At 34.4% G+C, this 12,799-nt stretch overlaps 1 protein-coding gene across 1 annotated transcript in view; it reads left to right on the top strand.

The window, feature by feature from the left end:
- Positions 1 to 411: 411 nt before the first annotated feature.
- LOC119835963 (ALK tyrosine kinase receptor) overlaps positions 412 to 12,799 on the top strand; it is a 26,703-nt gene continuing 14,315 nt past the window's right edge. Inside the window, exons 1-12 of the mRNA XM_038361096.1 lie at positions 412 to 1,653; positions 5,161 to 5,249; positions 5,669 to 5,787; positions 6,458 to 6,662; positions 7,392 to 7,473; positions 7,890 to 7,956; positions 8,338 to 8,650; positions 9,007 to 9,173; positions 10,617 to 10,804; positions 11,550 to 11,709; positions 12,305 to 12,452; positions 12,771 to 12,796. Coding sequence (XP_038217024.1) covers positions 933 to 1,653; positions 5,161 to 5,249; positions 5,669 to 5,787; positions 6,458 to 6,662; positions 7,392 to 7,473; positions 7,890 to 7,956; positions 8,338 to 8,650; positions 9,007 to 9,173; positions 10,617 to 10,804; positions 11,550 to 11,709; positions 12,305 to 12,452; positions 12,771 to 12,796 — 2,285 coding nt within the window. The 5' untranslated portion in view covers positions 412 to 932. The remainder of the gene's footprint in view (positions 1,654 to 5,160; positions 5,250 to 5,668; positions 5,788 to 6,457; positions 6,663 to 7,391; positions 7,474 to 7,889; positions 7,957 to 8,337; positions 8,651 to 9,006; positions 9,174 to 10,616; positions 10,805 to 11,549; positions 11,710 to 12,304; positions 12,453 to 12,770; positions 12,797 to 12,799) is intronic.

The raw sequence follows: 12,799 nt of genomic DNA, 5'->3' as shown, positions 1-12,799 counted from the left end.
CCAATGAATGAAACTTTAAGAATCGTTATATTTTAACGTTCATTGAAGAAAATATACTTGATGTTCAATAGTCTGACTTTCATAAATCACGTTAAAATCTTGGTAAGATGTAAAGTTAACAGTCGGATGGAATAAAGGAACACTCATTTATCGAATTTCCGTAGCTAATAAAGAACTAAACGACAGTCTGCCGTTCACGTAAATAAATCTGTAAGGAAATATCCCAACAGGGACTCCTATGAAATTTCCGGTTTGCAAAGCTATTGGTTCATTTTCGCGGCATTTTTTATTTCCGCCAATAACCGATTCTGTAATATAGACCTGACCAATCAGAGACATCTGACGTGAGCTCTTATACCGCGTTGGCCAATTCTATTTCCGGTGTTTGACGCAGCGATTTTCTGCGCAAAAAGCCCGGGAATCCGCTGTGTACGAGTTGTCACCTGCGCAGCATCCCTTCGCTCCTTCAAGATCGCATCTAAAGTAATGATTATTTCGGTCCACGGCTGCTTAGTTCCGCAAATTCCCGTCGCGGCGCTGCATTCACGGGAGTGGAAATGTCGGCTTATATTTTACAGGCCAGTTAAAACGTAATTTTAGATCTGAAAAATTAAATAAAATCTCACGACATCACCAATTGTATTTCCATCGTCCGCGTAATTGTTTAAAGACGTTGAAGTGGCCGTTAGGGGTCGAGTGTCGCGATTCCGACGTAGGGACATCGTCGTCCATTTATGAGATTTCCTGGGACATGGAGGCCAGAAGGATTGTGCTAATTTTATTAGAATAGCCCGCGTTGTTTTGTGTAAAATGTGCACGTTTATGTTGTTAATGTTTCGATACAACGTTCCGCACTGGCGGGATTCCAACAAAACGTTATTTACCGTGATTTGCGACAGTCTTCGCTAACTAATGTGGACACACCGAGTCCGATGATCCGCTTCGACAGTATATTTGATGCGGAAAATGTTAATCGTTGTAACTGCAAACTGCACCGCTGCGAGGCGAGCCCACGCGATAACCATTTAAACACGACACTAATGGAGTTTGTAAGATTCCTCCTCCTCATCGCCGTCGTAGCGACCGTGGGCGCTGAGCAATATGATCTCGAAACAAAAGATAAAGCGAAGGCGTCCCTGGCGGCGAAAAAGGAGCAAAAGTCGAGGTCGGCGGCGCCGGAGCCCGAGCGCGGCTCCTTCCAGCGGCTGACGAGCCTCATGAACAGGAGCGAGGAGATGGCGAACCGCCGCCGTGGGAAGCAGCTCATCAACAAGCTGATGCAGCTGGGCCCAAGAAACACGCACGATAATATGATGAATGACAATGAAGGCGCAATAGCGACGAACCAGAAGTCGATAGGCGATAACGACACGAACTCCTTGACGAAGAAGATGAAGGAGTTACGTAGAGGCGATCCCACGTATGAAGCGCTGTCGAAGAACACATACGTGCCGCAAGTGACTGGTGTGTTCTGTAACTTCGAACTGACGAATGGATCGTTGGACATGTGCATGTGGCAATGGAACTCCACGGTGTCCAGCCATGGGTTGGGATTCAGGGTTGTGACTGCGGCTGATGTGGAAGAAATGAACAGGACGACGCAAGGTTTGAAGTTCTCCGCGCCCCCGGCTGACGCTGATTATAATAAGGATGGTAAGATCTGTTTTATTTACATATTCACCATTTTGTGCTATCTACAGATCAATGAAAATACATAATTTAAAATCGAATTTTTATTTATTATAAATCAATATATTGACGGCGGTAAAAAAGTAATGAAGAAAAATCATGTATTTGAATTTGTGCCATAGAAAAAAAAATATATAAAAGAATCGATTCTGAATTCAAAAATAGCGCGAATTTCATAAGGCGTATGTAACAGCCTCGTTCGGAAAGGAAAACTGTTGCGCGCTTTTAATGTCAAGGGTCAAATATATTATATCTATTGTATCGCAGAAATATTTCTTGATACTGTGAACGTTAGCGATTTCCATTAGCTTTATTGAATATGCTAAAAATATATATTCATTAATTAGGATAAGATATTTGTGACAAAGATAATATGATATTTCCGCGCGACCTGAGTTTGAGTTCAATTAATTAACAAAATGCAGATTTCATTTTATGACACATGTACTAGCTGTACCATGCGGTTTCACTCGCGGACGAACCCACGGGCAAAAGCAAGTATTTCTATAGCTTATGTCTTATTCTGGTACATAGGGTACATCACTGCCAAGTTTTATTAAAATCGGTTAATCCGTTTTCGAATGAAAGTGTTACGCACGTACATTCATCCCCACAAGCTTTCACATTTAAAATATTAGAATATTGGATATGATATTGAAATAACTATTTACTAGCTTTTTAATGTCTTTTTTAATTTGTTTGCGACTGGATGTCTAGCAATTATTCAAAACATAATTAGGTAGGTTTCAAAATACTAATGCTTTAATACGGATTTTATAGCAATTGAAAATGATATCCTTAATAATATTAAAAATGCGAAAGTTACTCTGTCTGTCTCTTTGTCCCTTACCATCACACTTACACACCCAAACATATACATACATAGTATTATCATAGAAAACATAATAATAATGTATATATATGTTGTCATATTATTTATTTTTGTTTGAGAACCTTTTCTTGTCATTAATCAAAATATGTTACTGGCACTACACTGCTTATTTTTTTTCTTTATTTGGTCGTGTCGAATATGAATTAGATAGACCAAAGAGTTCTCATATGTTTCTACCAAGGTTTAAAAAGCAGCGAGCAAATTGAATCATTGCGGCGATATCACTTAATTTCCTCTCAGACGAGTGACAATTGGATCGGATGTGATAATAAACACTGACGTTTGCCGCCAATTTTGTGAAGGCGGCAAAAAATTTAAAAATAGAATCGATCAAAGCGTTACCATGTGTTATTGGTAAATAAAAATATGATGTGTACTAGAAAGGATTAGGTAGCTGATAAATGAAAAAAATATGTATATTTTTGTTAATTGTTACGCAATTTTTAATCACCTATTTTCATCGATAATCTTAAGCCATGCTTATTTAATAACAACAAACAAAATTAAAAACATAGCATTCTCTTTTTAAATGGATACGATTTAACGACTATGAAATATTTGTAACAGAAATTTTTCGAAATGAAAACAATAAATTAATGAGTCTATACATGGATACTTTCTGATACTTTAAATATGAAAGTCTTTTGATGAATTTATACACAATATTACAAAGGAGTTAAAAACATGAATTAAACACCTAATCACTTCATATTATATTAAAAAATATTTACGTAAACAAAGCACATCATTTGTAAAATTCGAAATTACGTGTAAGTATATTTTTGTGTTTATATTGATAATGTAGATATTATTGAAGCAATTTTGATAATATTTTGTGTTACAAAACCACGATAAAATTAGAAATAATAGATCTTTGTTTTAGATTATCATATATATTGATTTGATAATTAGTTATCTATACATATAATTTAAATTGTATTTAATGTAAACGGAATACGGAACGGACATTCGAGGAGTTAGAGAATCTGCGAATGTGTCCACTTTTAAGGGGTAAGAGATAAAGAAAGGATGGACGACTGGAATGATGAAATGGACTGGGAAGGGTGAGGGAAAGGAAGCCAGCCGGAGCTCCACCACTCACCGAACGAACACAGAGGCATTATGCTTTTTACGCCGGTCGTTGTTTCTGGTGTGGTACCTCTCCGGTACGAGTTAGCCCAGTTCGTGCTAAAACGTACTCAACTTCCGAACAGATATAAACATCCAAATTGAGTGAAACGTTTTTATTGTAATATTTAAGACGAAATTCCTAAGATTTATTGTAATATTATAATACTTTGCATAAAAACCATATATTTCCCTCTTGATTACATATTATAATAAAACAATAGACTAGTCTCGATGAAAGCACATGCAACGAACTTCACACAGATCAATCCAATCTATTTTAGTGATTGAATGAGTCTAAAAAAGGAATATGGATTGGCCATTCGCATGCACTAGATTCTTACTGTATGGAGAAATTAAATCCTATGCTATATTTAGTGCTTTTAGGTACAGATTATCGTTGAAACTCTGTTTGAGTTGTTTTATATGCAATCTGTATTTAGTTTTTGTCTTTTATGAGTGTTGTTTCGAAATTTCTACATTTAACGTTATGATTTTTTCTTGACAAAACAGTTGAATCCCGATCGTGGTCAGGCTTTAGTTTTGGGGGTTCAGATAACAAAAGTATATACATCAAGTACTAGCTGCGCCCCGCGGTTTCACCCGCGTAATTCCGTATCCCGTAGAAATATCGGGATAAAACGCCTGCCTATGTGTTATTCCAGTTATCTAGCTGATCAAATTTCATAGCAATCGGTTTTGCAGTTCTTGCATGAAAGAGTAACAAACATACACATACTTCAATCCTCACAAACTCTCGCATTTATAATATTAGTAGGATAGGATTGGAACAGTATAGATTAAATAAAAATAAATAAGTGGTAAATGGCAGTGGTGGCTCAGTGGTGAGAATCTCGGACTTCAAAATCGAGATCTTATTTGATATACTATAATGATAATATCCTAACATGTTTAGGAGTTTGAACATCTAAGACCTGGCTACTTACTTTACTTTACTTTGTAATCTAAAACACAAATCTATTGATAATATTACAAATGAGGGAAATATTTTAATTCGCAAATTATTGAAAAGCATCCCAGTATAATCGATACTATGTGTCCCCGTGAAGATAAAACGTTGTAATGTGATAAAGCATTTTAATATTTTAATTATCCATATTTTGTTTCTATGAATCCAATTATGCGATAAGTATAAGATCTCTAGTCAACTTGGTTTTACTACTTTACATAAGGTTTTTACACGCTTTTTATTAGCTTCACCTGTATGTTTGTATGTTTGTAACCGACTTCTTTGGGCGCGATTTTGACCCACTTTAAACGGCCAGATTTCGTTCAAACTTTGTAGATTTATTGAGGACCGATGACAATACACTAATTTGATAAAATTATTCCATTTTTCAATTTGCAAAATATGATAAAAGCGTGTTTTTTATTTTTTTTTAACTGTTATTATCGAACATATTTGTACGTGTTTATTTTTTCTTTTACAGGACATTTCCTTTACCTTCCTGTAGATCCAACGATGGAAAATATGGTGATCAAATCCCCGCCGTTCCGCGGGTTGCGTGAATTCTGCAAGGTAATAGCATGACCATAACTCATGGCACATGGACCAACTATGACTATGACCATAACGATTTCGGCTTTGATTCTGACCGTGACCGTAACCGTGAACGTGACTGTAACTGTGGCGATAATCATGATGATGTTTGTTGATATACATGACTATGTTTCTGATTCTGATTGTGACTATGACCGTGACCGTGACCGTGGCCGATTATCCTTTTTAGTGATGTGTTGTCAGAAGAATATATGTTATATAAAAAAAAATAATTTTGTTTTGTATAATTATATTAGTTTAATAATTTATTCGATTTTATTGTACTTAAACTTAAAAAAATAGGTAAAGAAACAAAACAAACAAGAAAGAAGGATTAAATCAGTAGACGCTTATTTTATTCTTGGTAGTGTTAAAATTTAAATATCTCTTATTCACAGTTTGAAGTGAAGCTGCATCAGAGCAAGATGCAAAATGCAAGCATCAGACTCGTTTCCGAATCCACATTTTCCGAAGTGCAGTGGATCCTTCAAGAATATGCTGGCAATAATGAAAAACTGTGAGTTTCCGAATAGATGAGATGATTTAAATATGTTTCTTTCTTGCAGTTTTATAATCCACTGCATTTTAATAAGTAGTCTCTGCAATTACACTATATAGTATAAAACAAAGTCGCTTTCTCTGTCCCTATGTCCCTGTGTATGCTTAAATCTTTAGAACTACCCAACGAATTTTGATGAGGTTTTTTTTAATAGATAGTGATTCAAGAGGATAGTTTATGTTTATAATAACATCTATTATAACTCCGAATTAAGGCGTGCGAAGCCGGGGGCAAAAGTTAGTTCATTATAAAAAGGATTGATTTCAAAGTATTCATTATGATTAAAATATGGATTAAATCTGGCATATTTAAATAATTTTGTGGTTATATGATACAACTGAGTTATCATAATATTATAGTACTATTTATTGTATATTAACCGGAGCTATGGTCATGTACCATTTAACCAGAATGTTTTTTACATTGTTGTAGCTAAGAATCTTCTAAATGTAAATTTTCATTTAATTGCTAAATGTGTTTAATTTAATACAATTACTGACCTTCTGATCATTTTGAAAATGCATAGAAATTATTTCTCTCCAAAAGCGTCAGAGGCATTGAAAAACATAATAATCTTGGGATACGAAACAAAGTAATAGATACAGCAGATGTAAAATTTAATCCTCAGGTGGTTACCAATGAGGTTCATGATAGGGAAAGTACAACAAGAGGTCCGGATAATAATAGAGATAACGCGGCCAAATTACGTGAGCGTGGCGCAGGTACTACCACACATTGCGATAGACAACATACGCATGGTGGAGTGTTTACCAGAGCCGCCGGTTTACAATGGCGAGTGTCAGACTAGACAACTCAAGTGCAAGGTTATGAAGGTAGGTAAAATATATTTACAAACTATTATAATACTATATATTGTTTGATTTTTATAATATTCTCTTTAGAATTCTTCTCTGGGATCCTTAAAATTATAGCGCACTAGCTGCGCCCCGCGGTTTCACCCGCGTAAATCTGTATCCCGTAATAATATCGGGATAAAAAGTTGCCTATATGTTATTCCAGTTGTCCAGCTGTCTACGTACCAAATTTCATTGCAATCGGGTCAGTAGTTTTTGCGGGAAAGAGCAACAAAGCACACACATTCTTATAAACTTTCGCATTTATAATATTAGTATGATAGTATGATTTAACTTGCATTGGTTTTTAATCGTTGTCTCTAAATTTGTAACCGGCTTCGATTAATTTCTCTCTAGATTAGCCAATTTGACTAAATACAAGCTAAATACGTACAGATAACATCGAATGGTGATGATAATATTATTTTAAAATTTTTTTTTGTTACGTATTGTATTGTAATACGTTATATTATGACGTATTATATATTTTAACGTAAACGTAATTGACGTGATTCTTTTTGTGTTTGATATAAAAGGTATATCAATTAGTTGACCGGAATATTTAGTACAAAATTGTTTTCATTCGGTCCCATTTAAGAATCTGGAGTGGTACCTCCTCCCAGTCACGTCGGAGACCGTTTTTTGTAGTAAATAATCATATAATTAGTATATTAGATGATGATGATGATGATGATGATAATCTTGTAGAAAGAGTCATGTATCAAGATGCAACAGATTTGCGACTTGGTGAAGGATTGCGACGATGGTTCAGATGAACAGCAGAGTTGTGGTGAGTTAGGACTCTTTTTAAAACTTTAATAACTTTAAGACTTTAATATAAATATTTAAATGCCGCTATTAAAGACGACTTTTTTCATTAATATAGTGGCATATGATTTGAACCGAGAAGTATAATATGTTTCAGTGTATATTTTTAAATTAACCGATTTTTTATTGAAAGTGGCGTCTGACAGACTTTATTATTATAGACAAGTTAATGTTAATGAGGAGGATTTTTCCGGAGACGGTTTGTAATAACTTGATGACATTTGTAATTTCTTAAGTTTTAATGTAACTTTGAGCGTTTTCATTTTAAAATTGAGTTATAAAATGAATTCCCTCACAAGAGGATTGTGTCCCAGCAGTGGGAACATATTTGGGCTAATATATAAATGCAAATTTTGAATGATACTCTTATTATTTCAGATAAAATGCCCTATGGGTCATATTGTAATTTTGAACAAGATGCATGCGGTTTCGAAAATGTCCCGCAGTAAGTGTTACTGTCTCTATTATGTTTCTAGTATTTATCCTCTTCTTGCCCTTTATTAAATGTAATTATTTGTTATTGAATTTATTTTACATGGAATCGTTCGAATTTTTAATCTGCTTTTATAATTTTGCATCTCTGGGCCCGATCTCTATTAGAGACTAATAAATCTGTCTAATATGTATAAATTCAGGATTTTGCACTTAAATAAAATTAATCAAACAAAGCATACATAAATTCATAAAAACTCATTTTCAAGCAATATTTTTATAGTAATGCAAATCCTAAGTACAATTAGGTATAAGAATGACTATTAATTAAATTAGCATTCGAGTTAGACTAAGAACATTTAAATGATATAAGAAATTCTAAATTCTCTTCCAGGCCAATCCTAAAATGGTCTAGACACAGTGGTCCAACGCCCACAGACAAAACAGGTCCAAACTACGACCACACTTGTGGACCTCCCAACCTCTTGTACACGACCGCAAATCCCATAATCCCGCTATCCCCAGCCCATAGGAATTACTCGTTGTCCGTCTGTCTTGGTTATTATTTCTTTGTTAATATGAACGTTACTGGACCAAATAAGAAGAAACCGGATTTCGCGTCAACTGCAGTTATGAAAACTGTTATATTCAACCCTCCACCTAAAGTACATGGCAATATCACGTCGAGATATTATAATTGTTGTACGGTAAGTTCTATTTATTTATTTTCATTATTAACATGCAATGTATTTTTGTTAGTTGGGACAAAATTAGGTTTGGAAATTTTTTTATCAATGTTATATACGGCATCTTCGACAATTGGTTTATTTACTTATATTTTTTTTAAATATGTTCCATAATTATAAATTACCATCACTTTGGAAGCTGTTGTATTTACAACAAATATTAAGTACCATAATTATTAATTTAATTTCATCTCTAAAATGATACATTTTATTTAATATTTTTGTATTTTCTTTTAACAACCCGTCGGTTTTGCTCAAATCATAAGCTTTCTAATCTTCACTTATATCTGTGTTTAAAATTGAATTTATTCCTCCAGATACGATTCTATTATCAACAAAATGGCCGAAACTATGGCTCCTTGAGTGTTGACGTCGTCGAACTCACTTCTCGAGGTAATATAACTACTTCTCTCTGGTTCTCGACCAAAGACAAAGGAGAGAACTGGTATAGAGCTGCCATTTTCTTACCCAATATTACTAGCAGGTGAGGTCTAGTTATTATGACGCTCATTGTACATATAACGATGAATCATAGGAATACATTTAACATCTTGTCAATCATTTTCTATATCTTTATGAAATACTACGTGAGTCCGTATCCCGTCGGAATATCGGCATAAAAAGTTGCCTATATGTTATTCCAGTTGTCCAGCTGTCTACGTACTAAATTTCATTGCAATCGGTTCAGTAGTTTTTGCGTGAAAGAGCAACAAACACACACATCCTTACAAACTTTCGCATTTATAATATTAGTAGGAGTAGGATATTAGTAGAACTTTCCAATATTAAGAATGATCAAACAACCCGCAGTTTAGAACTTATGAAAAGTGAAAACTAATTAAAGTTCGATATTGTTGTATATATAAAAAACCTTTTGAAATAGGGAAGGTAGAATAAAATTAAATCTAGACTTGCGAAAAACACATCATCATCATCAGCCCATATATGTTCGTTTGTACGTAATTGTGTCATGTGTTTGTGTCCTTTCTGTAATTGTCCTTTTGTATTGGTGCAAATAAAGAGTTATCTATCTATCTATCTATGTTCCCACTGCTGGGACACAGGCCTCCTATGAGGGTTACGGAAAAACACATTAGTCGATGAATTTATTTTTCGCTTTGATACATGTTTACACTGAATCAGTAACTTCAAATGCAATTGATGGTTCTTTAAGCTTGATATATGAACGCAAAAAAGAAATGTTTATGGGTACACATTATTGTAACAGCGAGTTATAGACTCTGAAATACAAAACAGTCGCAAGTAAAAATTTGTTATAGTCCTATAGCAATATTGCTATCGAATGTAAGCACATATCATGACGATTTTCAAATCTACACTAATATTATAAAGAGGAAAACTTTGTTTGTTTGGTTGTAATGAATAGGCTCAAAAACTACTGGACCGATTTTAAAAATTCTTTCACCATTCGAAAGCTACATAATCCACGAGTAACATAGACTATATATGTACCACCGGCGAAGCCGGGGCGAACAGCTAGTCTGCTATAAAGATATCATGATCTATCTATCGCGAGTCGTGACTAAATACGTAGTTGAGCTTTTATTTTTCAACTGACTTCAAAAAAAGGAGGAAGTTCGATTCGGTTGTATTCGTTACTTCGAAAATTTTTAACTTGGTAGATTGATTTTTATAATTGTGTCTTTATTTGAAATCTGGTATCTGCCTATTAACAATTTGAAGGCAGTATTTTATATTATACTAGCTGCACCCGGCAAACGCTGTTCTGCCTTACTCTTATCGTTTAGTGGTATGAAAAATAGATGTTAGCCGATTCTCAGACCTACCCAATATGCTTACCAAATTTCAGAGAAATCGGTCAAGCCGTTTCGGAGGAGTATAGAGACTAACATTGTGACACGAGAATTTTATATATAAGATTATATTATTATATTATATTTCCCAGATACTATCTTCTATTCAAGACAAGAATGGGTATGAGGATATATTCAGATTCAGCTATAGATGATTTCTCAATGTCTCCCGAATGTTTTGGTTTGAATATAAATGCGACAGAACTGGGAGATTATAATTATTACGATCCAGTGTTTGAGGAGAAAACCACGCCGCACGCTGATTTTGCTGAATCTACAAGTGAGTAAATTGAATCAGTGAAATACTGCAATAATCTTATGTAAAGAAAAGTACTTAATGTTAATGTAGCAATTAAAGCAAAGAAATATTTAATAGCCTTTCACCTCGTAGTGATACTAGAAATTTTGTTTTTTTTAAATGAAATTTTGTGGAAAAGATTTAGGTCGAACGAAAAAGTCCGTTGTTTGAGAATTGAAGCCTTATATAACTACCCGCGCTAGTCCGTATCCCGTAGGAATATCGGGATAAAAAGTTGCCTATATATTATTCCAATTGTCCAGCTGTCGACGTACCAAATTTCATTGCAATCGGTTGAGTAGTTTTTGCGTGAAAGAGCAACAAACACACACACATCCTTACAAACTTTCGCATTTATAATATTAGTAGGAAGTATGATTATAATATTAGTATGATGATAATATAATATAACTATTCATTTGTTTACAAGTTGTAAATTGCTTACAATATTTTAAATTATCACTAGCTGCACGCCCGGGCTCCGCCCGGGTTGTCATTTATCGTAATTAAAATTATTTAAACTATCATATCTCTCAAGTTGGATCGAACTGCACATGGTGTGCGAATTTTATTATAATCGGTTAAGTGGTTTAGGAGTCCATTGACATGACAACATGGTGACACGAGATTTATATATATTAAGATAAATGCATATATATTCATACATCATAAATACATCCATGCACATAAAAAACAGCTATTACAATAACAATAAAACTCATTTCAGTGTACCGCTTCACAACATGCGGTGCGACCGGCCGATACGGGCCCAACCAAACAATGTGCGATATCGCATACAACAATACGTCTGTGTCAGTTAACGTGGTGCAATCCACCCCCTACGCTGGTATACAGGTGTGGGAGGTGCCCAATGAGGGGTTGTATACGTAAGTTGTTAATTTATAATCAGTACAATTGGGGATTTTTTGAAGTTCGGGAAGTAAGTTTTATCGGACCTAATGTTGAACCTTGGGGGACACCGTTATGATAGTGATTGTTGTTTAAAATTTGTTTTATTTTTCATTGGTAAAAATTTATAATGATAGATCTTAGGGGAGATTCTTGGTAGTTAGATAGTTTTATGTTTTGCGATATCAAATAATTCAATCTATACTTAACGTAAAACATACGATTTTGATTAATATTTTTTGAAGTGAAACTTCTTCAGAATCGTTGTGATTTCAAAGCTGATGCAACGGAAAAAACGACAGGTAAGAGACACAAATACAAAAATATGTAGAATGAAGCCGGCAAAGAGTGAATACAGAAATATACATACTATTTTATATTTTCTATATATACATCTCATTCTTTTGTCGATTTACTGAAGTTTCACTTCTATCGTGTGTAAATCGTACACTTTTTTTTTTAATGTAGGGTATTCTTGAAATTATTGAAATCAAACCAAAGCAAATTATTTTAAGTCAATTAAGTTTAAATGTATTATTTTATTCATATACTAGAATGGATTTTTTTTTATAGGATAATAGCGACAGGTGCGTCTGGAGGTCTGGGCTCAATGTGGGCAGGTGTGTCCCACGGGGCACAAGCCCGCGGTCTGTTCGAGTTGCATCGCGCTGAGAAAATATACATGCTCGTGGGGCAACAGGGGCAGAACGCCTGCAAGAAGGTCTGTACTATATTTGATAATACATCTATTATATACTTCGACTGTATGTTCGTATGTAACCGACTTCTTTAGACTTTGACTCACTTTGAACGGACAGATTCAATTCAAACTTTGGACGCTGATCAAGGATCGGTGGCAATAAATTTCATGAGTTAAATATGTTTCATCTTATTATCCTGATTAGGATCGCCAGCGTCTCTTAATTTACTTGCGTATACTCTGATTAAGAGCAAATGAGACATTCTTTTGCTTCTATCATTAAAGTGTGATTTTTAGGTTTCTTAAACTATATTTGTTAGTATTTATAACCTTTCCCAGACGCTATCAGCCCAAGAGAGCCACGAGTG

Source organism: Zerene cesonia, chromosome 22 (assembly GCF_012273895.1).
Source record: "Zerene cesonia ecotype Mississippi chromosome 22, Zerene_cesonia_1.1, whole genome shotgun sequence".
Classification (NCBI taxonomy): domain Eukaryota; kingdom Metazoa; phylum Arthropoda; class Insecta; order Lepidoptera; family Pieridae; genus Zerene; species Zerene cesonia.
Note: the sequence above shows the minus strand (reverse complement) of the source record. Positions and strands in the feature narration are given on the sequence as shown.